At 40.4% G+C, this 27,973-nt stretch overlaps 1 protein-coding gene across 1 annotated transcript; it reads right to left on the reverse strand.

The window, feature by feature from the left end:
- Nucleotides 1-154: 154 nt before the first annotated feature.
- On the reverse strand, nucleotides 155-27,810 carry Pdzd8 (PDZ domain containing 8). The gene is made up of 15 exons (XM_028321165.1): nucleotides 27,549-27,810; nucleotides 19,417-19,590; nucleotides 16,168-16,350; nucleotides 15,500-15,692; nucleotides 14,749-14,959; nucleotides 14,221-14,386; nucleotides 13,508-13,708; nucleotides 12,641-12,847; nucleotides 11,776-12,410; nucleotides 8,808-9,033; nucleotides 8,010-8,118; nucleotides 4,496-4,618; nucleotides 1,507-1,630; nucleotides 908-1,100; nucleotides 155-300 (listed from the first exon to the last, which is right to left on the reverse strand). Exons 2-15 carry the CDS (start codon nucleotides 19,567-19,569, stop codon nucleotides 157-159), a joined length of 2,868 nt encoding a protein of 955 aa, XP_028176966.1. The 5' UTR covers nucleotides 19,570-19,590; nucleotides 27,549-27,810; the 3' UTR covers nucleotides 155-156.
- Between the last annotated feature and the right edge of the window lie 163 nt (nucleotides 27,811-27,973).

Consider the following 27,973-nt stretch of genomic DNA (forward strand, 5'->3'; position numbering starts at 1 on the left):
TCTCGTTTCCACTGCTGCAACTTCTGTGTAGCCAGGATCTACAGTTTGACCGCCAATAAAAATCCAATCAGTGACGGTCAAGTTTGTCCCCAATGCTAGGGGGAAAGATTAGGGTTTGAATGAGACGCCAAGTACAATGACAATAATTTATTAAGTTCAAGTTGGCGCGGGCTCGGCCTGCTGCGCCACCTGCGCCGCCGCACAGCAGTGTAGCATCAGCGCCGTCAGCGCGCACGCGCGGCCCTCGCCCTCGGCGCTGTGCGTGTCATCCGCTGACAGCTCCTCGCGGACCGCTTGCAGCTGGAAAGATAAAAGTAACACGCTTGATATGTCATTGATAGATCTTTGGGGATTGCTTACAGCTGGAAGGACAAAGCAACACGTTTGGCATTCGCCGCACCTCTTTGTCTAGGAGTGGATAGTTCGTTCTCATAGCTCTCGAGTGTAATTCAGAAGTGATTTTAGATAATGGGAACGAATCCAGAAGTTATTTTAGACAAATTACTTCCAGTTTCGTTAGTAAAAGGAATATGATTCAATGATTCAGTCAGTGGGCACTTGGGCATGTTAAGCTGTTCTTACAATTGAGCCATTTCAAACTGCCCAGCGTCAGACGGGTATCACTTCTGCCGCTAGAAATAGACCGCTCCAGCGTTGCACCGCCGCCGCAACGCATCGTGTGCCTTAGCACTCACTCACGCCGCCCTCGCCGCCACGTGGCAGGCGCCGCTAGACACTCACCATCTCGTGTATCTGGCTGGCCGTGAGCTTGGCGGCGAGCTCAGGCGCGCAGTCCCGCGCGGCCGCCAGCAGCGCGTCGGGCGGCAGCGCGCTGCGCAGCGCCGGCTGCAGCATGGCACTCACGCCGCCCCTCGCCGCCACGTGGCAGGCGCCGCTAGACACTCACCATCTCGTGTATCTGGCTGGCCGTGAGCTTGGCGGCGAGCTCAGGCGCGCAGTCCCGCGCGGCCGCCAGCAGCGCGTCGGGCGGCAGCGCGCTGCGCAGCGCCGGCTGCAGCATGGCACTCACGCCGCCCCTCGCCAGCCACGTCGCCCCGCACCCGGCGAACGGGTTGCCCACCGGCTCGAGAGACTGCTTCCTTTGCGTTACAAGGGCTGATCGTGAAAAATGTCGCCGTTTTCGTCTTTATACGTGGGTAAATAACATCAATTTTTCTCTAGAATCTAGCTAATAGAAGGAATAGAAGAAACCAAGACCATGAAAAAGAGTGACACAACGTGACATCCTCAAAAGGCATTAGTTTTACACAAAAGGGGTAAAAAATAGTCAATGGACAAATCGCTGTTCTCATAATATCTCATGCTATTGTCATTTATTTCATATCTTACTCAAAATAATGGAAAATGGGGCAATCAGAAACACGTGAAACCAAATTAGAAAACACAATGGAACAAGTAGGAATCTTTGGATCTAGAAATAGAGTTATAGATACATGCAGGTTCTTCACACACAATCTACGAGATTCAGAGCTCTTCGATGTTTACCTCGGCGTATGGCTCGGCGAAGGTGGCAGCGACCGCGAGGAGGAGCAAGTCTTCGGCGCGGACAGCGAGTGCGCGGAGCCGGCGCGTCGCAGCCCCGCCACAAGCGCGCTCATGGCCCCGCCACCTGCGATGTAAGGGTGAACTCACTGGCACGGCGAGAGCCACGCTTGATACTTTTAAAGCCTGGTCCGTGAGCACGTAGAATCCCGTCCAATGACCCCAAGTTACCCATCCTTATCGCTCGCGCGTTATTATATTGCTGTCGCGACTGTGCGACGCGCGCCCGCAGTGAGTGTGCGAGCGCGACAGCAACATAATTACGTGCGAGCGACAAGGATGGGCAGCTTGGGGTCATTGGACGGGATTCTACGTGCTCACGGACCAGGCTTTAGCATAGGTGATTGGCGTCTTGAAAGCTATGTGTCAGCAACCTGCTAGTGTACATACTCGTATACCCAAAGACGACCTTGGGAAATACCAATAAATAAGTTGACTTCACTTTGGTGAGTCAGTAAATGTGTGTCATGTGGCCGTAATGCGGCTGCTGAATGCTTTCGCTCACGCTCAAGAAGTGAGAAAGCGTGAGTGGGCATCTGGGCATCGATACTAGGCGCAATACGCTAGATTTTGACGCGAGCAAGCCGGTGCAGTTCAGCAAGGTAACTATATTCACCAGTACTAAAAGCATCTAGTGTGGCAGTCTTTCTTCCTGGTCAATGGGACATTGGGTTAAGAGATTCCAAGGAGGTATGGCATATTGGACGTTTGGGACCAGGGATTTGGTACTATCTTTACCTACGACATGTGTATTCCAGAATCTATACCACTTGAGGGTCTTCAAGTCACAAGAGAACGTAAGGTAGGCCTGTATACTACCGATACGACACCTATTATAAGTTAATGTATCGTACACTTTAAAATTGATTCAATTCTGTATTCAGGTTAGTTTAAATATTTATCATGCTTGAGTTTAAATCGAGATTTTGCGTCTTTTTAGAATCTGTTCAGCAATTTGATCATTCATCTCCCATCGCTTGAGACTGTTATCAAGAAAAAGTATTGTGAGACTCTACATCAATTACGTAGAATTCTTTACATTAATTGTAGCGTAAACAAACCCGTTGGCCAACACTCATATCTCGTCAAACTTTTCTGATGGATGATCCAGTGGTTTAATATTATTATGCTAATTAACCTGCAATAAACGAATTTATAAATAAGTGGCTCACTGCAACGAGTATATTACAATTTTATTAAGACAAGTTGCACAGAAGTGAAATAATCAGAATAAACAGTCTGTGCGTTTGTAACAAAAATGTGCACATCCTTTAGTAATTGTGTGTCAGATTTCAGTAAACTAGTTTGTTAGAGGCATGTTGCACCGTTTGTGAAATAAACCACTAATATAAAATCTTCGAGCGGTCTTAAATATGGCAAACAGAGCGTTAAAGGACAAACTAGTTGCTAACAATGTAATGTAACATAGAAAAAAAAGTATAATTAACACCTAAGTAGACAGTATTGTGGTGATGCGCATATTATGTTGATAAATACTTATGCGAACATAAGTTAAATACATAAATATTATGTTGAAAAATTTAGTGTAAGTTTGTACGCATTGTTTTCACCAATTCAAAAGTAAGAAGAACACCCCCACACATACACATAAACCACTCCATGCGTTTCATAGGACTTACATTTTACAGACCGGGTGCGATTTTAGTGCAAAAGAGAACATCTCGAAATAGAGAAAAATGTGACGGCTTTATTTTCAGCAACGCTTGGATGTTTAGTATGATTTTCACCCGAGAAAAGAATGCAAACTTGTCAATTTTCTCTACACAAGATGATCTCTATTACACAAATATCGCCCTGCAGTTTCACAAACAAAAGAGGAACACACAGTTGGCGAAACAATTACACACTTTCGAGTCTCGACTCTACAACTAACATTTTCTACATTCTCGGGAAGCATCGGTAAGGTCAACGCGTAGCCTACTTGGTATCAGGAAAAGTGAACTAAGACAAAGAAAATACATCGCGACCTTCAAAATAACTCAGTAAAAGTAATAAGCCACTACCGGAAAGTAATGAGCCTGCCTACATAATATTACGTACATTGGACTACTTAATAATTTTCCTATAATTTACAAAGCCCAATTAGGTACTTCAATAGTGATGTAACATGGGTATAAGTACTTGCATCCGCTTTTTATGCGGTAGTGTAAAATATCCGCACATGCATGTTTTACACACGCAACTGTAACTTTAAAGTAAACTGATGTAAAAGTTAATAGTTAGAATTTTTTGTTAAAACATTACATATTTGGCACCATAGAACAGTCTCTATCATCCAAAATCATATCAATGCAGGCATCTGGGTCTGTTATCACAAAGTTTATATCACATAGAAAAAGCAAGGTACTATCTAGCACGGTATGAAAGGGAGCACAGATTCACAGAAACATTAACAAAGGACCATGATCTCTAACGGGGGATTCCCAGGAAATGGACAGATCCAGACAAATATAATAGTAGAAACCTGAGTCTGAGCGAGTCGATTGCTCCGTGTACCGTTAGCTACACGGTAAGCACTGCGCGTGTCAGCATTCGTATAATTCGTCTGTGTGTATGAAAACAAAAGAAACAATATTAAAAATAGGAATCTTTTGGGGATTTCAATAACAAAAACAAAATGTTGTCGAGTTATTCCCAATACAAGTGTCTCTGACTACTTACCGGGAAGACTCGGTAATAACTCTGTATACAAGTATTTTTGGAAATAAATGATTTTTTTTTAATTATTTTAAAATGCCAAACATTTTTGTCAGTTGAAAACTGCTGCAAATAAAACCAATTGATAGGCTATTGACGGGTTCTCTATCTAATGTAAAAATTTTGCTTTTTTTGGTAATAACAGAATAATAACAAAAATATACAAAGAACTTTACAAATTCTAATTCATCATTGTGAAGAAATGTTAACTTACCCTCCTCGTGTACGTCAAGGGAATCTTTTCGTTCTGGTTCATCATCTGAGTCAGGGTCTGCAATGGAATCCGCTTCTGTCATGATCAGCTCAGGAGGAGGGCAGTTGAGGCTCGTCGATTTGTCTGTGGACAAATACAATACACCTGTTTTTTTAAATAGTGGCATAAGGTAGTCAGTTTGTGCATTGTAACGACGAAGAAACGCATCGATAGAGTGCTGTATGCAACTAGAAAATAGTAACATTTGAACTATGTTATTACAATAGTTCTTTACTTTGTTTTTTTAAATGAGGATTCATACTACGAAATCACGGTAGAGATGGAACACTTTTATTTTTAAACGTCTCCTTACTAAAAATGTTTATCGGTCGTGATAGTTTTAAAATAATAAAATAACTGCGCATTTCTTACATTACATCGTTTGAGTTGAGACCTACTTTCAATTTTCTCGCAAATTTTTTTCACTCGCATTGAGTAAAAATGTGGACTTGAATTATGCGATTTCCTGAAAGATATCGTGATCTATTTTCAAGTAATACATTCCGATTGTTGTGCAATTGTAATTACGCTAATTGGCAACATTTTAACGCATTGTTTGTGCCAATGATCGTAACAGCGGAAAAAACAGGTAGAGTCTACGCATTTACGAAGTTACACGGAAAACAATCATTCCTAGTGACAAAATGTTTTGTAAACACAACTAAGTAAGTTCTCAATTGTAATAATTATCTTTTGCGGTATTCCGCATTAGCATAACTCATTTTATTATTTGTTTTTAATTGTAATACGGAAATGAGAAATAATGAATCGCAAAACTGTGATTATTCTTTTTACTGAACAAATAATTGTATTAGGAAATATTAAAGTTGTATCTGAAAGTTCTGTGAAGGATAAGATTATATTTCAAGATTTTTTTATATTACTTTGTTTTGTAATTTGTCTGTAGAAACGAACGTGAGAAATTGTCTGTTAAAATGTAGAGAGATAATAAATAAAACTCTATTGTAAAATACGTAATACACGATGTTTTAAGTCCAGTTTCCAGTTCTATGTTAACTTTAAGAACCTACTCTTCACTGCTGCCACCACGACCTTCTCCAATTTACTAGAGTAAAACGGAGGTTTGGTTTAAACTCCCCTTGGGCAGATGGGTTGGGGATTCACACAGGTAAGTCTTAGCTAAGCTTAATCATTGTTGTTCTTTCGTTACCAGCTAGAAGCGGGTTGGTGGCTTTGCAACACGACCAACTAGCGCACCTTGCCTTCCGCGTCGCATTCGCAACGTTCACGCAACAGCCTCTAAATAAAATTCCACATTGCCGGATTGCTAGCGCGCCACGCGTGTGTAACACGTTGTTACTTTATTTTATTGTACAGAGAATATTACACTAATCATATGCGATCTACTTCGCGTTGCCTAACATAATTCAATTTGCGTTCTGTTAGTATTGACGTGGACATGTTATGACTGTAATTTTTCATGTCATAATACCATATCGCATAGCATGTATGAGGGTAATAATGAATTAATGGCGATGTTATCTATGAGGTGATAGTTCCGCGAGGCAATTTGGTAGGTATACCTACCTACTTATTTTAAATCGCGGAAATTTTGGATTCTCGTAAAGTGTCGGTAGGAACATTAATTAATAACAAATTGTATATAATTACGATTTTAATTTTATTCGATGTTACAATGAATTATTTTGATTCGTAATTTTGTTACTTAGTGAGTGCCTGTCTGCCTATCTTTTCAACGTTTGAATTGTAATTTAAAGCGTGTGTTTTAGTCTTTACTTTTGTATTTTAATATTTGCAAAACATTCCGAAATCCAAAATAAATGATAATATCCTCAGTGAGACGTCCGCGTTGATGGCCGAAGGTCGCCGACCGCTGGTCGTTAGCACAACACCAAGCAAATCATTTGGCCCGATTTCAAAGAGATCACGAACGCGCTTATACGTAAATTTTATTCCTTTTGAAGCATACAAAAAGAAAACAGAAACGTTAAAGAACAGTAAAAATATATTTGGAAATGAGTAAAGTGTTGATGAATTCATTTACTTTACTTTGTTTTGCCAGCATCAGGTTAAAGAAATGCTGAACTTTTCTTGGAATTTTTTCGGGTTTTATTTGGACTGAGGTGGCAAAGATTCGAGCGCTTCAGTCATGTTTTAAAGAGTAATATGGAATATTAAAATATGGAATGAGTAGAATGAAATAACGCGATTGTACAAAATACCAAACTAAATAATGTTTTTTTTCAGGGATTCCACCTTTTCATGGGCGATTTATTTTTTGGGAAACAATATTTTTTTCGCATCTAAGGAGACATTTGTCAAATCTGTTACATCTGTGGTGTGAAATCTAAGTCATCCATTCCAAACACCGACACGGGACTGGATGAAATCACCAACTCAGAAGATGTGACTCGTAGTCGACAATAATATTTTGAGTAATATGCTATGAGTCTGCTATCCCAATGATTCCCGCTGAAGTCACATCCAAAAACCATGTTTCGGGAAACGCAGTTCTTAATGATCGCGTTGATTATTCACCAAAACTTGGCAATGATGTGTGTAGGAAATGTGAACAAAGAAAGGTGACGTCAAAGGACGGCAAAAATATTTGCTCTTGACAATGGACTAGATCTAGATGACGACTCAATGTCAGATCCTGACGTCTGGTTCCGACTTTCTGAAGGTGCAGGCGCAATTTATTTAGGTATAAGTTTATTGCACAGTGCATTGTCCGAGCCGGAAACAATGATTTCATTGCGCTTTCGATATAATTGATGCATTTCTTACTTTCAAATATGAAGTGATCTATTTTGATAACGATAATAATTTTAACTAAACAAATTCTAAACAGAACTTTCTCTTAATAATTAGGAAAAGCAAACGGGACATGTTGTGAACTTGTGAGTGACTGATGAACACATAAAGGGGTGTTGTGTATTATGGTAGCAATATTGAGTCTTATTCAAATATAATGTACCAACATAGACCAAATGAATATGCAACAAGTTGCTTTGAATCTAAATGATGTCATAAACACCTTGAAATAGAATTCACATTGCGTCAAAATTGCAACCATCCCTCCGTTAAGCCAAGCGTTGAATCGCTCCAGTTGAAAGTTAAAGTACCTATGAGTACACCCACCTATTCTTATCCTGCCGTGAGTAACAATCGTCATCATTTCAGTTTATTTCAGCACAATATTTTTTTCTAGTAAAATGAGAACGGTATGGGATGACCATCGTCTAGGGTTTTTTTTATCTTAATCTTATTTGCTGTTATCTACATCATCATCATCATTGGGCGACCAAAGAACGTCACAACAATGAATGATTTCTCGCTTTTTTCATTGAGTCACTTTTAGCTATCTTCTACTGCCTTTATTACTATTAATTTTCCTTATTACACAACTGGGTCATGTAGCTCCTTTTTCTCATGATGAAATGCCTACGCCACCACAAACATGCAACGAACTTTTATACATGGTGTTACTTACCTCGGTCCTGTTTGGGTATACAGGGCGACGACTCTTGGCATTTGGCGACGCACTTTTTGTGGCAGCACAGACCACAGTTTCTGCATTGCATCGCGTCTTTCAGCCATATCTGTGATAAAATATCTTAGTGAATGGGTGAAAATGTGAATTTTTCAATAAAGCCAGCTGGTCTCAATACAAGCGTGCTTGTTTTGTGCTGGGATCGAACCCGCGACCTCTGGCAAAGTAGTCTGGCACTAGACTAGGTGGCTGTCTAGCAGGTGGATCTTTTCTTCTATTATTTTTGGATGGTTGGTTGGCAGCTGGTTGGTAGCGGTCACACAAAGGACCCATACACAATACCCGTTTTCACCATCAATCCCTAATTTTTAAGTGACCCCTATGGTAACACATACTATGAATTTTGTTTTCATAAAGATCACTTGAAAATTGGGATTGATGATAATGATGGTGAAAAAGTTAATTAACACTGCGTGTAACCTTATGTAGAAGCCAAACTCTGATCCTTAGAGTACGGAGTTCTCTTGGTGCTCCAAAATCAGCGTTGTGGCACTGTCATGATTATTCTAAATTGGGGTTCTCTTTGGCATGCTCTCGTCTAATAAATCAATTTAGTCACAAAACCGATTACTATACAGGGTGGAAACGATAAGTGATCTCATTCGATTATTTCTAAACTATACAAGATAGGATCAGTAATCAGTTTTTCGATATCTTGTATAGTTTAGAAATAATCGAGTGAGATCTCACTTAACGTTTCCACCCTGTATATGTTCCATAGATAAATTCAAATCTGACCTTCTTATTGCAGAAGTCGCACTGCGTTGACCTGTGGAAGTGCGTCCGTACAAAGTCATGGGCCGCGCGGGTCGGTTGAGGGGGCGCCGGGGGGGCGTCGCGGGGGGCGCGCGTGCGGGCCCCGCCCCCTCCCCGCAGCTCCCCCTCCCACTCCCACCATACTAGCGCGTCGCCGAAGCACAGGCACGGCTCGAAGCCGGCGTGGGAGGACAGCTTGTGGCTTTTGCTGTGAGTAAAGAGAATTTGACATCATCATCATCATCATTTCAGCCATAGGACGTCCACTGCTGAACATAGGCCTCCCCCAATGTTTACCACGTTGATCGATTGGTAGCGGCCTGCGTCCAGCGCTTCCCTGCTACCTTTACGATGTCGTTGGTTCACCTTGTAGGTGGACGTCTCACGCTGCGTTTTCCGGTACGCGGCCTCCATTCCAGAACCTTGCTGCCTCATCGGCCGTTTGTTCTGCGTACTATGTGCCCTGCCCATTGCCACTTCAGCTTGCTAATCCGTCGGGCTATGTCAGCGACTTTAGTTCGTTTACGGAATTCCTCATTTCGGATTCAATCTCGCAAAGAAACACCAAGCATAGCCCTCTCCATAGCACGCTGTGCAACTTTGAGCTTCTGTATAAGGCCTGAGAGGCCACGTTTCCGAATTTGACATACCTTTTTCTTATTCTTTCAATTTATAAGGATTTACTGACGATGATTTTCGGTGTGGATTACCACATTGGGATTCTTTGGGTGTAAGTCTAAATCTGATATCTAAGTAGGTAGGTACTATCAAGTTGCATCAGTGGATCAAATGAAACTCCATCATCCATTCATTGAAATCCATTCTGAAACTGGAATAGGACACAAGCTCCATGGGGTTTATTTATTACAGGCGGACCCCTGTCCCCCGTAGATGTCCCTCCCACTCCCACCATACTAGCGCGTCGCCGAAGCACAGGCACGGCTCGAAGCCGGCGTGGGAGGACAGCTTGTGGCTTTTGTTGTGAGAAAAAAGAATCTGACATAATACGGCCAACGAGAAGCGATACCAAATGTAAACACACCCAATGTCATGGGTGAACCCGTCTGACTTTGACATATTTTGGCGGGATAACGAGACATTACGACAAATGCACAAGATGGAAAGAGACAGAATATATTGTCAACTCGACAGTCGTATCGACCTTTTGTATCGCTGCTAGTTGGTACTTTAGGTACTGTCAATCCCCAATTCGGAAAATACCACATAGAGTCCTATTGAATATCTTAAGGATCTAAATCTCATATCCACTTTCCAGTTCCATTAATAGACCAAATGAAAACTCCAAACAAGCTCCACAGAGAACAGTAATGGATCTTAAAGAGTGATTCGAGTGAGTGAAGTGCTATATGTTCTATTGAACAGTAAATTCTAATGGGGTTTATTTATTACAGGCGGACCCCTGTCCCCCGTAGTTCCCCCTCCCACTCCCACCATACTAGCGCGTCGCCGAAGCACAGGCACGGCTCGAAGCCGGCGTGGGAGGACAGCTTGTGGCTTTTGCTGTGAGGAGAGAGAAATTGACAGACTTTTTCTTATCTCTTCAATCTGCAAGGATATCTATTGGCGGTTCGGAGTGAATACCACATTGGGATTCTTTGGGTGTAAGTCTAAATCTGATATCTAAGTAGACACTTTCAAGGTGCATCAGTGGAACAAATGAAAACTCCAGCAGGCATTCATTGAAATCCATCCTGAAACTGCAATAAGACACAAGCTCCATGGGCTTTATTTATTACAGGCGGACCCCTATCCCCCGTAGTTCCCCCTCCCACTCCCACCATACTAGCGCGTCGCCGAAGCACAGGCACGGCTCGAAGCCGGCGTGGGAGGACAGCTTGTGGCTTTTGCTGTGAGGAAAAAGAATCTGACATAGGTAGATACCACAGTATATGATTTATCTACTGTGTAGATACTCTGTCAATCCCCAATCTATAATGAACATTCGGAAAATACCTAAGTGCTATTTGTTCTATTGAACAGTACATTTCAATGGGATTTATTATTGAGACGGAGCCTACCCCCTGCGCTCCCCCTCCCACTCCCACCATACTAGTGCGTCGCCGAAGCACAGGCACAGCTCGAAGCCGGCGTGGGAGGACAGCTTGTGGCTTTTGCTGTGAGGAGAGAGAAATTGACAGACTTTTTATCTGATATCTAAGTAGGTACTTTCAAGCATCAGTGGATCAAATGAAAACTCCATCAGGCATTCATTGAAACCCATCCTGAAACTGCAATAGGACACAAGCTCCATGGGGTTTATTTATTACAGGTGGACCCCTGTCCCCGAAGTTCCCCCTCCCACTCCCACCATACTAGCGCGTCGCCGAAACACAGGCACGGCTCGAAGCCGGCGTGGGAGGACAGCTTGTGGCTTTTGCTGTGAGGAGAGAGAATTTGACATACCTTTTTTATTCTTTTAATCTAAAAGGATATCATCATCATCATCATCTCAGCCATAGGACGTCTACTGCTGAACATAGGCCTCCCCAATGCTTTCCATGTCCAATGCACATAGTACGCAGAACTGACGGCCGATGGGGCAGCAAGGTTCTGGAGTGGATTCCGCGTTCCGGAAAATGCAGCGTGGGACGTCCACCCACAAGGTGGACCGACGACATCATAAAGGTAGCAGAAAAGCGCTGGACGCAGGCCGCTAAAAGGATATACTGACGCTGATTTTCTGTGTGACTATCACATTGGGATTCACTATTGGTCTGGCTGGGTCTAAATTTTATTATTTAGTATTCAGTTCCTTTAGTGATTCAAATTAAAACTTCAAATGTGCATTGAGATCCATTCTGAAACCGAAGAGAGCAGTAGTGGATCGAGTGATTCGAGGTGAGTGAATTGATCCATTGAACAATAGATTCTCATGGGGTTATCACTTGAATAATGTTATTACTTAAAATAAAACATTGGGTTCCCTTACCTAAATTTGATATCGACATCAGGAGGCAGAAACTGGTATCTCTTCATATGATGGGGCACTGTCGAGTCTTGACACTCCGCCAGCAAAGCAGCAAGTGGAATATTTAAATAGCCTAACAAAATTTCGTCTTTCTCCCCCGTTACCGTGGCCCACACATTTATATTCAAATACTTGTGATTCTCATTTAGTTTGAACTCCGTTTCCTCATCGAAAGGTATGATAGGTTTCAATGGTATACTCTTGGTCCAAAACATTTGACAAATCTCTACATGCTCGCACTGCCTTGGTCCGCCTGTTTCAAATATTTGTTCCTCGTCGTCCAACACGTCTCCTTTCTCTGTGACCTTGCATTCCGATGAGTCCGTCCTAATGATGGGTATGTCAGGGTGTTTGACAGTTTTGTTGACAGCTGTCACTTGTCTGAGGGGGGTGCTGGCGCCTGAGGCGGGAGGGGTGCTTCCCGCAGAGCTGTCGGAAGACTTATTTTCTACGGAACATCGGCGTTTGCGTAGGCCGAAGTTCCCGGGGGTTTGCTCTGTCGATTTTGGCGGTTTTGCTGGGTCAGTTTTGGGTTTTGCTTGTGGTTCAGTCTCAATTGGCGGTTCCGGTGATTTGGCTGGGGATTGGTCAGGTTCCTGGATAAAGGAAATATCTATTTCATCAAATTATTTGAAAAGGATTTATTATTTTCCACTTCTTATTGAATCTCAACCCATAGTTTTTGGTATATCAGTGAAGCGAAAAAGAGTAAATAGCCACGTAAGAAACATAAATGACTTTAAAGCAAATGTAGATCAAGCTTAACATAAATAAGTATTAATCATCAAGAAATATGAAAATGTTTCTCTATAGTTAAATTACATACCTGTAAATTACTCCTAGAAGCGGCCGCCCTCATGCCCTGAAGTCTGACCCCCTCCATGACTTCTGACACGCGTCTGAAGGTGAAGTTGGGCCGGACACGTCTCGGCTCCGGCGCGGTGTCGTCTCGGCGAGCATTACCGTTGGTCCCACCGCGTCGTACGCGCACCGTAACTGCGCGACGTTCAACGCAGCGGAGGAGTTTGCCTACCTGAAGAACAGAAGAATATGGGTTTATTCGGAGGATTGAAACAATGAAAACGATTGGTAACTGAAATCGGTCCGAACATAGAACCTTGTAGAGTCCCACAGGAAAAAAGGGTGAGTATCAGCTAGCCACACACACTCTTTGGTTCGGTTTAATCGCGTCCTCCTTAGATCAGCGCGGAAGCCGGAGACAAGGGCACCACGGTATCTAGTAGTATCACGCCCACTTGGCAAATTACAATAGAGGGCTCAACATAGAACCTTGTAGAGCCCCACAGTAAAAAAGGCTGAATTATGTGCTAGCCACACCTGTTCTTTGGTCACATACAATTGTGGAACCAACACAGAAGCAGTAAAAAAAGGCTTTATCTCAGTACACTTACGAGCTATCATAAATACCTGTGCGACATTGTTGATGGGTTTGTTGTCTATAGCCAGGACTACGTCATCCCTCCTCAGATCAGCGCGGTAGGCCGGCGACATGGGCACCACGATATCCACTAGCATTCGACCACTCCTCGGCAACTCACAATCGAGGACCCAACATAAAACCTTGCAGAGCTCCAAAGTCTTCTTACTTTGGAGCTCTGCAAGGTTTTATATTTTTTAATGTGGAGCCCGGCAAGGGTCTATGTTGGGACCGCGATTGTATCTTATATTATACCTGTGCAACATTGTTGATGGGTTTGTTGTCTATAGCCAGGACTACGTCATCCCTCCTCAGATCAGCGCGGTAGGCCGGCGACATGGGTACCACTGTATCTACTAGCACCACGCCCACTCCTTGGCAGCACACCAAGCCGAGAGGCCCCGCGACCGCTGGCAGTACTATGTCTAGTACTAACACACCCCGCCGTAAGGATACCTGAAGACCGATGGAAGTTAAAATTAAATAGATAAAATAAAATTAAAAAAAAAATATATATTTATTCGAGTGGTAATACAGAAAATAACTAGAATATGTATGACATTCTACAATAACCATTTCAACTTCACACACACACACACACACACACACACACCATTTTAACAGGAGACATAATATCTCTGCAGCTTAGTGGAAGAAATGCAAAAAAACAATAGTATCGCATTCGTGGCAAAAACTCTGCAGTGAGCTTGTTAGGTTTACCTACAGATGCTGTTCCAATATATTAGATTTCATTAAAGCTACAGATGCAGATGGTGAGTTTAATTTCAACGCTCACACTCTACGTAAAATGGTGCAACTCATTGCACTTTAGCTTTGACAAACATCAAAAATCTGTCAAACTCCATACAAAATACATCGGTTATCGTTATAGTTACGGTAAAAGATAGGTGGTGCAACTCAGCCTAAGAAAGAGTCTTGAATGTTCGTTTCTTTATTTCACCACTTACCCATCCATGAGAGTCGACAGCTAAGGCCGCCCGCACAGTGCCGACTTGCCCCGGCCATTGTAGCCGCGTGACTTCAACTAGTCGTACTGTCAACCGGCCGTTTGGAGTCGGCCCGTCTTCACCTTCCGTGCTGCCTGGTTCGGATTTGGGGAAGAAGGGTTTGTAGCTGGAAACAAAAGAATGATTTTCATAAGGATGGTTTCACAAAAATCTCCAAAGTACTGAAGACTACGACTAAGTTTTTGGCAAGTTTTAGCTGTGATGTAGATTGGGTTCAGTATTGTGCCTTGTGGGAGTCCTATAACCAGATGAGTACTGATGGTGAGATATTCCAAATGTCATCAAACGAATCTTGTAGCAAAGCAGCGCATGTCTCTGCGTGAAACGATGGCATGATGTGTACGGTGTTCAGTAAGATAGCCCAAAAATAAACAAATAATTGCTGCAGATCATAAGTACTCAGCGTTGTGCCTTGCGAGATCCTATATCAAGTTGTGGATAAGCGATAAAATAAGCAATTCCACCAACCGTATCTTGTAGTTAGGCAGCGTGTGCCTCTGCGCCACGGCTCTCCTTATATGAGCTGCTACTAACGAAGCCAGCCGAGGCTTGAGTTGGCGTCCCTGGAAGCGGCCTCGTACTCGTAGCTCTAGCTTGGGCGGCGACTCGAAGGCGAGCGCCCAATGTGTGTACGGCGTTCGGCGGAACATAATGCGCACTGTACCGCTAATGCTTTCCACTGTAACAAGAATGCCGAAACATAGAAACTATTTTATATGTCTTCTATATTCGAAATAAAAAAATGCATGGTTTGTGCTTGACCTGATAGAAAATTGAGCAGGGATACAAAATTTTTTAAGAGCTATTGATCTTTCACAAAGAATTTATTAGCTATACAATGTATTTTTCAGGCCTCCCATTCAGTGGATTGCCGATGGGGGAGTAAGGTTCAGGAGTTGCGGCCGCGTACCGGAAAACGTAGCGTGCGACGTCCATCCACAAGGTGAACCGACGACATCATAAAGGTAGCAGGAAGGCGCTGGACGCAGGCCGCTACCAACCGGACAGCATGGAAAGCATTGGGGGAGGCCTTTGTTCAGCAGTTGACGTCCTATGGCTGAGATGATGATGATGTTGATGATTCAGTGGATTAAGGATCTTGTGAAAGTCGCGGGAAGCACCTGGATGCGGGTGAAGGACCGATCGTTGTGGAAATCCTTGAAAAGGCTTTAGCCAAGCAGTGCACGTCATTTGATTGAAACGAAGGAATGTATCTTACCTGTAATAGATATGTTTGCGATTTTTCCCAGCAGCATAACAGCGTCCACATCGATCCTGAAGTTGCCGTCATAGGCCAGGTCGAACCGAAGGTCCAGCGACCTCAGACGTGCTCCATCATCTTCCAACTCCCCGCTTAGAAGACGCATGTTCGTGATGATGGGAAACTCTGAACCCACTTCCAAGGAGCGGAGCTGGAAAAATAAATTATAATCCTATATCATCAGAGTTAACAATTACTTATAGTAATTTCGATGCGGGGTCAATGTTAGTTATCCCCCGGGACTATTTATCCTTAACTGGTTGGATTTCATTGGCCGTTACATCTTAACGACCAAAGGGGGTCGTATTTTGGGAATAGTCCCGATAGGTTTTTGAAACCCTTGCCAAAAGCTAGCATTTTTTTTTAAAGAAATGCATTTTTGAGCTAATGCTAAAGCCTGGTCCGTGAGCACGTAGAATTTTGTCCAATGACCCCAAGCTACCCATCCTTATCGCTCACGTGTAATTTTGTTGCTGTCGCGCTCGCACACTCATTGCGGGCGCCTGTCACACAGTCGCGTTAGCAATATCATTATACGGGAGCGAGAAGGATGGGTAGCTGGACAAAATTCTACGTGCTCACGGACCACACTAAGTAATATTACAACAGAAGTTAGAAACACTTACAGTAAGGGACTCAAAGATCTTCCCTGAGGAAGTCTTGGCCAGAAGCTCCGCCAGTTCCGTGGCCATGCGCCGACGCAGCCAACGAGTGTCGGCCGTGCTTTGCTGGAAGATGAACTGCAGCATCGCGTTCAGAGCGCCCTCTGGGGTACAACCAGCTCCTCGGCTCAACTCATTCAGAATTTCCTGCAAATGATTTTCAGATCTAAGGTTCTTTGTATCATTTTATCTGGTTTGTACCAATAGCGGATAGGAGGGGAATAACCAATGGGATTTCGTTATTTCCGTCCTCTGCGCTCAGCTTCGGTTCGGAAATCTAGAATTAGTTATTTCAAACACATCTCATCTTCTCCCCTCTTTGGAGGAAAGGCTTCAAGGATAAAAAATAACTAGTCTACAAATAAATACAGTCTTTCGTCTCCAATATGGAGGACGTTGATTTAATTTATCATTGTTTTCTGTCATAATAATATGCTTTTACACTGATTGCTCATTGAGTTACTTAGCGACTTGAGCACCTATAACTATTATGTAATGAAAGAAAATTCATAACGACGTAACATAAAATGAATTTATGACCACACAACATGAACTTAGGCAAGTAATAAATATTTCATGAAGGTATTTCTAAATGATAGCTAGGTAGGTCAAAGTGCTAAACTCCTTGGAGTTAATGATTCGGATCAGCTATTAAAGTTTGTTACGTGCGAAATTAATTTGTAAATGCGGTATTACGTTGTTAGTAAAATATTTCAATGTTTCCAAGATTACGTAATTAAGTAATTAAGCCGATTGTGTATTCCAAGGCTGCAAGAAATTGGGGCTTAAGACTCTATTTTCACTTCGCAACCACTAACTTGGCAATGTCTTCGCTCCAGTAATGGAAAGTGATTTATGATAGATGCTTAATATTATGTTAATTACTTATTATAACTGAGGAAATAATTAACTAACTACGTACTTATTTGAAATTTAAGCAAAAGATTTTCAGTGGTAAAAATTTTAGAGTCTAAAGCGTATGTGAGTTATATCAGTCTCTAAGTATTTGGCAATTACTTAGCTCTGTTCGAAGGACCGTGATCAGCAGCTGTTAGCTGTCATTACCCAACTCACAAAAAGGCGCTTAGCCTGTACAAAAGCGAAGCCTTACTAGACAATATTGGAGATTTGACGGAGTGTCCGGGTGTGGCCTAACTTCACACATTGGCAGTGAAGTCGTTTTGTATTTCATTACATACAATTTGGGGCAGGCGTCATTAAAGGGCTTTATTTGGGGCAGCCCCGGCCGCGACGATTGATAATGACTAATGAGCCATACAGGGCTGTCAACCCTCTAATCCATATCACAGATGGGCTCTTGCCCTTTTATTGACGAATCGAATGTTTAAAAGTTGGCTGTCTCCTCGGAGTTTCTCGAAATTTAAAATAGAATACAACTGTATTTCTGCAGTTTATTGATTCTATCACACACGAAAAGACACCTAAACAACAACACATTTCTCCAAACACAGGTATTAACACAACTGAGTATAATAAACCAAGAAAATCTGGGATATCAGTCCACTGCTACACGTAAGGCGTCCCCAAGAAGCGCTACTGGAGCAAATGATCTCATTTTTTCATCGAAGGATCGTTCATTTTGCTAAGTTGACCTTTAATCCTGGACACAAAAGGTGGGAATTATCAGGGAGTAAATGAAAAAAGTACAGCCCTATTCCCAATTAATGTTTACGTAGGCCGACGAAAGAAAAGTAGGGATCGTTCGATAAACACGGCTCGGTCGAATGCTTACAACGTTGTTTGTCGTAATCATTGGGTTGCGAACGGGCAATCTATCTTCAATCACCCGAATAATGATCGATCTAATTTACGTCCCGGTGATGAATAGGGTTTGGTCAGGGTAGGTATGTATAGATTGTTGTAGGCAGGACAGGGTAGCTATTATAAGTAGACATAGTTTGTTGTTTGACGCACGAGAAACTCTATCGGTATTTATGGAATTATTGTAGTGGCAGTTGATTGATATTGATTTTACAGCAGAAGTAACTAATTCATAAAATACAGAGTGATCCAATATCGAGCCTACTACATATAATCATAGTAGGAAATTGTCTAGGTATAGGTAGCGCTTATGCGCTGAAGTTCCGCGTTGGGTATAAAAAAAAAGTATGGGAGTGGCACAGGAGGAGTGAAATTATCATATTATGACGTGTCAGAGCATACAAATCTAAACAAGATCTGAAGTCTCGTTGACGTATCACAAAAGCACTCTCCCGTGCCGCTGCCATACCACAGGCACTACTCAGTAAAGCACTAGACAATTCGCTTACAAAATATGGCTATAAGTTGTAAGTACTCGTAGTCATTAAGTAGTAATTCGTAGTCGACTACGAAAATTTATGTTGCGCGTTAAAGTAGTCACTGCGACAAATATGAATAGAATCGCGTACTTATTGCTTGCACACTAAGCTGTAAAAGACTCTATATTAAGATACATCGGCAATAATACTAAAAGGGTTGACGCTCTACGTCTCTATGTCGTATCGGAATGGCATTGAAATACCCTCTGCCTGCGTTACGATAGCGATAACTTGGGGAATACTGCGTAGTATTATTTAAGTAATAAAATGATTTAGCAAAATCGTTTTAAAGAAGGAAATAAGATATTTTATTCAGTGAAACACATAATTACAAAAAAAGGACATTTCAATCGGCATAAACATCAAATTGTATCATGGTGGCCAAGCCAAGAAGCGAAAGTCAACAAGTGGTCACAAACAAGGGGTTCACAACAAGTGCTGAACTTCAGATGTGAAAATACTGTTGCTGACAATTTGACGTGGGCAAAGCAAAAAATATTTTTGGGAACTCTATTATAACTTTCGACGGATTTGAGTGGTAAAGTTGATTTTTTTGAGATTTACCATACAAAAAGTAAATTAAAAAGTACCAGACCAGACCCCCTTTCAGATCTAACCGTGATTACTTACACACCTTTTAAGTTCATTTTTCAGTTTATTATCCATTTCCGCGGACAATGTGTTAACTTGTTTGCAACATCAGCCAATAGGTTTTAAACTTTCATGTTGCATTTATACCTTTTAAAAGCGTTTATGTGTTGCCTAATCTCGTTTTAGTGAGAATTAATTAATCCCATAGGTTGTCCCAAAATCGTGCAAGAGCAAAGAAAAATACGCGCGCGCGACCTACGCGTAAATGCGCCCAAAAGTCTACACAAGAACTTGAACTTACCGGTGGCAGTGTAATCGGCGTGCAGACCTTGTCCTCCTGGCGGTTATCCTTCACAAAGGGCCTGAAGATGTAGAAGAGGAAAGCCAGCGGCACCGCCAGCGCCGACACCGCTCCGAAAAGCGCGGCCAGGAGTAGCCACGTCCAGTCCGGCATGGTTGATGCTGATTGGATATACTGGAAGAAGATTTATTACGAGATGTCATAAGGTAAAATGTTCATAATAATAGGAATATAAATATAGCTACAGGATTAAGCAAGAATTATTAAAAAAGCATCGCTAGTTTCGGTCACAGAAAATCGGTTATCGTCACTTCACTCGTCAAAAATACTTATTTACCAAAAACTTAAAAATATATCGCTAACGTAAGAAGTTGGGCATCTTACATTTGTACCTTTTCATCTCTTAGCTTAACCCTAAAAAGATTTAGTTTGGACAAAATTCTCCAGCCCATTTATAATAATAATCCATCATCCAAGTATCTCTACCAAACCATCCACCTTATTCTTTACTAATGAATGTGAAATCATAAAAAAATATTCATACGTGAAAACCTAATAAGTAACTTGGAATTTTGTACATATTGTGGCAATTCCACATTGAAAGCACACAATATTTGTAGTGTCACATTTTGATATTACATAAGTGCGGCTTGGGTCTGGTGGCACGAAAATTACATTATTATTGACGCGTGTGTCCCTCACATAGGAGCTTTATCTAGGGTTAAGCTTTGTTTAGGGTTCCGTACAAAGTCGGAAAAACGGAAACTCAAAGGTTACACATGATTCTCAATCACCAACTATTTTTGACATGTTAGCGGGAAATCCAAACTTAGAAGAATTAACTACATGTAAAATAATGTGAATTATGCTAAAAATGTAGATCTATACGGAATCCTCTGGACGCGAGTAGAGCTCTCATCTAGCAGTTTTTTTTCACAAAGTACGACTTATATTGCACGCTATTACCTACGCGTTTACGTGGCTTGCTTCCACCCTTTTATGCTAAAAATAAAATTATGTTCCCTTTACAAAAGACTATTGACGTTGACATTTAAATCCCTTTCTATTCATACTCGAGCCATTCACACGTAAATAACTTGCATAAAAGGAAGGCTCTACTTACATAGCCGCTATGAAATTGTTGCGGCCTAAACCCATCTATTGTATCAAAACTAATTTAAAAGGTCGAATGTCGGGTCGGATTTTAGAGGGATGCGACTAATCGGATTCAGAACGGTTGACAAGGGGTTAAATAGAAGGAAACCGGTTTTACTTCAATTAAATTACGTTTAACATAAACGTAACGCGGCTCTATATCACGGTAAATCAAGATATTTTTCAGTGTCCATCTGGTCCTAGATTTTACATATATGTACCATCTAATAAGTAGCTTTGGCGATTATTTTCTTACGAGGTCGGAAGAGATCGCTTCTATAGCTCTACACTTGCTATGTTTTGCAGCATCTATTCTACCTCTTACAAGCAAACTCTCAAAAATACTGATTCAAGAATATTGTTACTTAATGCTTAAAAAGTATCCCAGACTGAACCGGAAATAACTCATATGACACTCGAACTAAGTGCTGTTCTGTCAATACTTATGACCGTTTAATAAAGTGGGTCACAAATCGTCAGCCTGGAGGCCTACTCTGGAAAATTGTTGGAAAATCTCAATGTTAGCCGTCTCTATCATTCACACGGACGTTTCACTGTGAGTGAGTGAGACGAGTTAAGTCGAATTTATTGAAATTGTAGGCAAAAGAATAGGGCCTCTGGTATGTCGCGTGCTGACGCTGCATTTGAAGGCATGCCATGTACGATGTAGCGGTACATGCAGTCAGATATTGAAGGTACTGGTGCATTATGCTACGGTGTCTAGGCAACGAATTAATTTGGGATTTGGTAAATTGCCAATGTAATAATCCAATAATAATTGTGACCCATTTTTTTTAGCTGTATCGTGTAATGCGGAAGATTTTTCTTTTTTTTTCCGGTACGTAGAGTGCTTTATTACTCTTTGCTTGGTTGTGGAAGTAACATTACAAATGATTATGGTTTCCCGACTCAAAAGTTATAAAGGAAAGTTCAATCTACCATCAAGTTACGTTACCATCCGAGTTTAATTAAAGTTGCACATTATATTATATGTAACAGGTTACACCTGGCAGCGCGTTTACCCGGGCGGATTAGATGGATTAACACGGCATACGAATGTAGGCCAGGTGAAGCAGCGCGGAAGATAATGGCGAAAACAACTGAACACGTGTGCTGATTCAGTTATAAACTGTGTATAAAGTATAAACACACAGAAGTTTATAGATACTTCATATCCATGGCTGTCTTTAACTTATTAGGGGCCCTGGGCACAGAAGGATCAAGGGAGGCCCTTCTCATCTGAAGAAAGATCTTATATGAGAACAGACGGGGGCGGTCTTCGATCGCGGGGCCGTGCACGTGCCCAGAGTGCCCAGTGGGAAAGAGGGGCCTGTTAATATCAGACATGTTGGAAATCTAATGTCAGGAGTAGTCCAGGCGGCTGGACCGAGACACCAGAATGGTCTAAGTGCACAGCCCACCCCAGGATGTTGGGCTACAAAGGGGCTTCAAAGATGATCCGTATCCAACGCGACAACAGTATGTCGTATGCCAGGGGTACACCCCCCCTGAAAAATAATCCTAGAAACGCCAGTGGTAAAGTTTCATTTTCAACAAAGTTAGGCACTGAAAGAAATACTGGAATTGTTATTTTTCAGCTCCATAAAGGCTGATTTACAAAAATAAACCAAGTAATTATGTAAAACCAACCCTCTCGTGACAGGACGTGATGTAATTTGATATTTTAAGGACCTCAAGTGAGGTGAGGTTCCACTTTCACGAATATTATTTGACAGATGAGAGGTAAGGCACGTTCAACTTTTATCCTTGAGAGTATTAGAGGTCGAGGCGGTGAAAAGGGTTGGTTCTGTTATTATATTTTATTTATTTTAGACACAAAATGGGACAGGACAATGAGTCAACCACAGAAATTCTCGTTAAGAGAATTAATTGGATTCTGTTTTTAAATGAATTAGAAAAAAAGCTTTCGATTTTTTCTTTGTGTTTATTTCTTTCTTAGTTAATTTGTTATAATGTACCTAATTATAAAAAAATACTTAGTACCCTATTGATTACCTAATTCATCAACAGGACCTAATTCATCCGAATTGAAAAAACATAATAAAATAGAGGAAATAAATAAAGGAAACAAATTAAAGTGAATACGTTATTAAGTCCCAAAAGAAGGAAATGCAATTTGAAACAAGGAAGACTTTATTTCGGCCACAAAAAGTGGCTACGATGCCCCTGGGGGAAATTGCCAATAAGCCGCTGGGTTAGCAGTTAGCTGGTGGGATATTCGTCCCCCGCTTAGATATGGGTTTTAAGGGGTGTGGACAGCAATAGACTTATTATAGCCTGACCAGGAACATAAAAACCCTGGCATAGAGGCGCGTCAATTGCATTTGATAGTGCAACACTGAGTACAGTCGTACCTGTGTTAAATTAATAGGCTAACTTTATGTATCAGGATTCAAGATTACGGGCTAATTTGATATTTTCATAAATTAACGAAAAAATATTATTATAGGTAACCTGATTTAAATAAATTAAATGAAACCATCAATCGAGCTAGTAGAATTTATTTTATTATTCATCAATAATTAAATTCAGAACTTGAATATTCAACTGCAATGTCTGCTCATGAACGCTTCAAACTCGGTACTTCTTTCCCAATCCCATAAAATTCAACACTTAGAAAGTGACAAAAAATTTTAAAATAGGTAGTTGAAACAAACCACAGCTAATTTTCATAGTGGACTGTACTATACGATAAACATGTCAGTCAATTTGACAACCTTTGTCGGAAACATTATTCAATGAAAATATTGTCCGAACCCTTAGTATTTCTCTTCGACAAATACTTTAACACATTGTGAACCACTTTTCTTTCACGACTGTAAAAATATTTTAGCAATTTAATTCATAAAACCAATTGCGCACATTTAAAATAAAGTTTGTTTACACTTTGACAGCAATAGACTGACATGCAAGGTGACATGTCAATGAAGTTTTCAGTTACTGTTGCCATTAAAAGAAATTAGTACCATTAGTTTTCCGCAACATGGCGAGGGTTTTTATGTTCCTGGTCAGGCTATACAATCTTCTAGGGGCGTGACAGGCAATAGATTGGCAATCTGCTGGGGGTGTGGACATTCAGTGACATTTATAACATTGTCTTTGTTAAATATTTACTTTTATCGTAAGTTACTTAGAGAAGTAAAATAATGTTATGTTTTATTTTCACGTTAACTATATTTACGTAGGGACAAATTGTACAATATATTTTTGTTAAGTAGTACCTAAATCCATAAGTTTTCTCTCAATCATAGTCTTACGACTTATTGCAGAAAAACCAAGCACAAAAAAAGTTTTCTAAATAAGAATATACCAAATCTTTTTTCCTTTTTGTAGCACATTCTACTTTTTAGAGAAATCTTTTCATCGATTACCATTATGTCTACGTCTTATCGAGAACAATGTCGAAGTGCGAAGCAAACTCGATTTCGATTAGCTGCTGTTTGTATGAAGTTTTCTCATTTAATTCGAGTTGCGCTCTTTCAAAGTTTGTGATTGATCGAATCTTTGGTATGTACTTATGTATATTAGAAAAGTTATGGATAATCAAAATTTTATTTCGTATTCATTCTGTCGGCACACAAAGTTTTATGAGGGGATCGATAAATGGATACCACGCTATGTAAAAGCAAGAAACTAGAGGCGTTTTATCAAGGGCTTAGAGTGTAATCAACATAAGTAAGTTTTTGTATATAGAAGTATATAAAGTACCCACTTACATAAAGATTTTAAATTAGGATACGAGGGATCAAAGCCAGAGCGTGACGAGGATTCGACATCCTCTTGCGGTTCCATCGCTATCTACGAGCTTTTGCTTTTACGACAGTTTCAGAACGACAGATTTTTAGATAGGGAATTTAATGGAGGCACACATAATAGTCAAAGAACTAGGTACTTATTACACATAGATTCGCTCATAATATTAGTCAAAATGGAAAAATTATTCAATACTAATTTATTAATAAGTATTTATAAATACTTATGAATCTGAAACAGCACCGCTGCGCATATTTTTGTTGTTTGTTATTTCTTAAATAAACCGTGGTAGAAAACTGGCCACTTTTTAAATGGGCCAATAATCGTAAATTTCTTCTTTTCGTTTGTATTTTTCTTTTACATTTTTTCTTTACGATATTGATCCCATTATAGCGAAAGTCATTGTAACAATAGTACATTGTATCGGTACCGTAATAGTTTAAGGAATCATATTATATGAAAACAAGTTATTGAGAATTTACTAGGGCGTAAAGTAATCACTCAGTTTAGGCTGATCCTTTTCTGTGGACTAAATTGATAGAGACAGATACTACCAATCAATAGTTTCAGATAATCTTTCAGACAGATTAATCTTTCTTGCCTGGGAGACTCGTCAATATTTGAGTTAGGAGTGTTGTAGATTAATTAATAAACCCTATAATTGAAACGAATTCATATACCTACCGACTACGATTTCCTATAGGATTTATGGAAATTCGTATACGCGAGTTTAAATGCTACAGGGTTTTTCAAAAGTGACTGAAAAGTTTCAATCTGGGACTGTATTCACGCCCGTGACTTCACGGTATATTGTTGTCAATTCACAACAAAACAACGTGTGACGGCGAAGTGCACAATGCAAGTACGAAATATCAAGGCGCTTCCATTATAACCTCGTCACAAAGAAAGTGCTGCGTTGCATAACAATGGCGAGAGTGGAATCACGTACAATGCAATCTGCATGGACTCAAGAAATTCGTTTGTGCGATTCATAACCGTGTTTCATAGAAAAACTGGACTAGGAAGAGAAAAGTTAAACAGTTTCAAATGCGATGATGAAACATCGTCATAGTCTATCCCTTCAAATAACCGCGAATCGGGACACAATAATTAAGAGAAACGAGGCACGAGAAAAACTAGACTAGGATGAGAAAAGCTTCATAATTTAAATGCGAAGATGATTGCACTCGTCATAAAAAAAGTTTATCTTTCAGTGACTTAGCCCGCCACGTCCACGGGCCAAGTCGCAGGATTGAATTTTTAAATATTTTTTCTTCCAGCAACTGGGCCCACTCTAAGATTCTAGAGTAGATTTTTGTTAATTTGGTGTTTCATTTATTAGTAAAAGCATTGAAGGTGGGCCCAGTTACTGGAAGAAAAAATAGGTTACTTAAAAATTCAACCCAGCGACTTGACCTGTGGACCAAGTTAAAAATGGGCCACGTCACTGGAAGACTCCAAGTACCCACGAATCGAGACGCAATAGAAATAATTGTGCGACCGCTTAGGGTTTGATGGGCTAAGGACATTACGACCTTTATTAATTTACGCTGAAACTTTTTCGTTCGATTCAACCAAATGACCTCCAAAGGCCTCCAAGGATGGCAGTTTCCATTACATTACTTATGATAGGTAGAATTACTAATTACTTAAAAAGTTCTTGCTCATTTCTCGTAGGCATTATTGAGTACCTATTCTATTTATTTTCATAAAGACACCATAAACGGTTTAAACAACCTGGAAATAAGGAGGCCATAACATGGCAACGGCTCGGTGATTTCACGAGGAAATTCAATTTTCAGTACCTACGAAGAAAGAATATAGCGTTTATTTCAACCCTTATTTTGACCCCATTTTTTTAAAGCAAGCTCATATTTTCATAAAAAATAAATGTAGCTTGAAACGAATAATAAATTTGGTAACTTACTTATTAGGTAAGTACCTATTTAAGTTCGTTAATTTAAAGTAGTAATTAAGTTTAATAAATGGCGTTGTAACTTATTCAAAGTATCAGTAATGTTTTATTTCTCATTAAAATTGTATTATATTTAGACTCATACTTATTTTCAAAAAATTATCCTATTACGTTGGTTGACTCAAATAATCTCTGAAAGCGACAAGTTTCTCCGTCTGTAAATAAACAATTTGACATTTGGTACCACTGGATAACAAGTTAACAACTGTCTGAAAGCACAGTTCATAATACTCTCATTATTTACCAGGAATTATTTTTAGAATCTTCCTCATGACACGTCGATCATCGTTAACCTGCTTTAATCTTTTATACAGCTTTTATTCAGCCGAAAGAAAAAGAAGTGCTCTAACGTAGGTTTCGCAATTTCCATCCAATAACGGCCAGACTATCTCGTTAAGGATTTATCGCCTACGCATCTATCAGATTGTTCTCGTAGCACTTGTCTTCCAATGAATAAACACATCGAGGTAGAGTTTCTGAGCTATTTACTAAATTGTCGCTAAGCGTCGAAATCATGAATAATTTATTACACCTAACGGCACTGAAGCGTAGTTTGCTATTTCATCCAGTAAGTACTCAACATAAGTAAAATTACGTGAAAAGTTTTATTTAAATGATGTGGGTTGGCACCATTCGCAATTTGGGCGCCATGCCACAGGCGATGAAAGAAATTTAATAAGTGATATAGAGTCCTCTCTAACGCTGTTTTATGACAGATTGGTCTCAGTAGATGAATTGATCATTTATCAGTAGGAAATTCTAACTTAAGTGACTAAAATACGAGTAGTAAAGTAGCTACGCATCTACATTATGTGAATGCATTTTGTTATCGTAAGTGATTTTGCCGTTGCACTTTCAGCGCAGAGTAGAGACATACTTGATACAGTAAACAGCGATAAACAAGCAAGGTTTCGATTAAACTTCCTATTAAGCTTTAATTACTGAAGTAATTAAATTTCATGAGTGTTAACTGTCATACCTACTTAGGTAGAGTAATTATTAGGTAGAGCCAGTAGAGCGGTTGATGGATAATAAACAAAATAATAAGTTCTAACAAAAATCAAGCTACGTACGTAGGTATTGCGTCGAATTGTTATAACAAGATAATTAACAAAAAAATGAATATTACTGAGCAAAGAAAACCATAAAATCTGTGTGTACAAATGTCTCCCATTACTCACACACAACACAAAAACAAAAGCATAACGGACTCGTCACGTTCACTTACCTGCTAACAGATTCAGCTAAAAACTTTATTTACTACTTATAATCGATATACACAACAACAATTGACACCAAACTATCAACTTGTTATATAATTCTACTTTAAATCGTATATTTAATAACGAGGGGCTACTATGTAGTCATGATAAACGCACGCCGGTTTTCCGGCGGCGTGACACGTCCTTACATCACTAACACCTTTTGAGAATTTATTATTTTGATAAAACACCTCAGGCTCGCTGTGAGCATGCGCGAACCCTCGCCAATTGGACCAAAGTTCATGCAAGGTATCGGAAAGGTCCCATATTGGCAGGGCGTCGATAAATAACAGCTGTCTTTTGTCTCAAATTGTGGCGGGCACATGCGGAACAATGGCTGTCAATAAACAATTAATAACGCCTGTGATAAAGATTAATCGTCTTCAGGACG

The sequence above is a fragment of the Ostrinia furnacalis genome, unplaced genomic scaffold (genome assembly GCF_004193835.3).
Source record: "Ostrinia furnacalis isolate ACB-3 unplaced genomic scaffold, ASM419383v2 OfSCF7471, whole genome shotgun sequence".
NCBI lineage: Eukaryota > Metazoa > Arthropoda > Insecta > Lepidoptera > Crambidae > Ostrinia > Ostrinia furnacalis.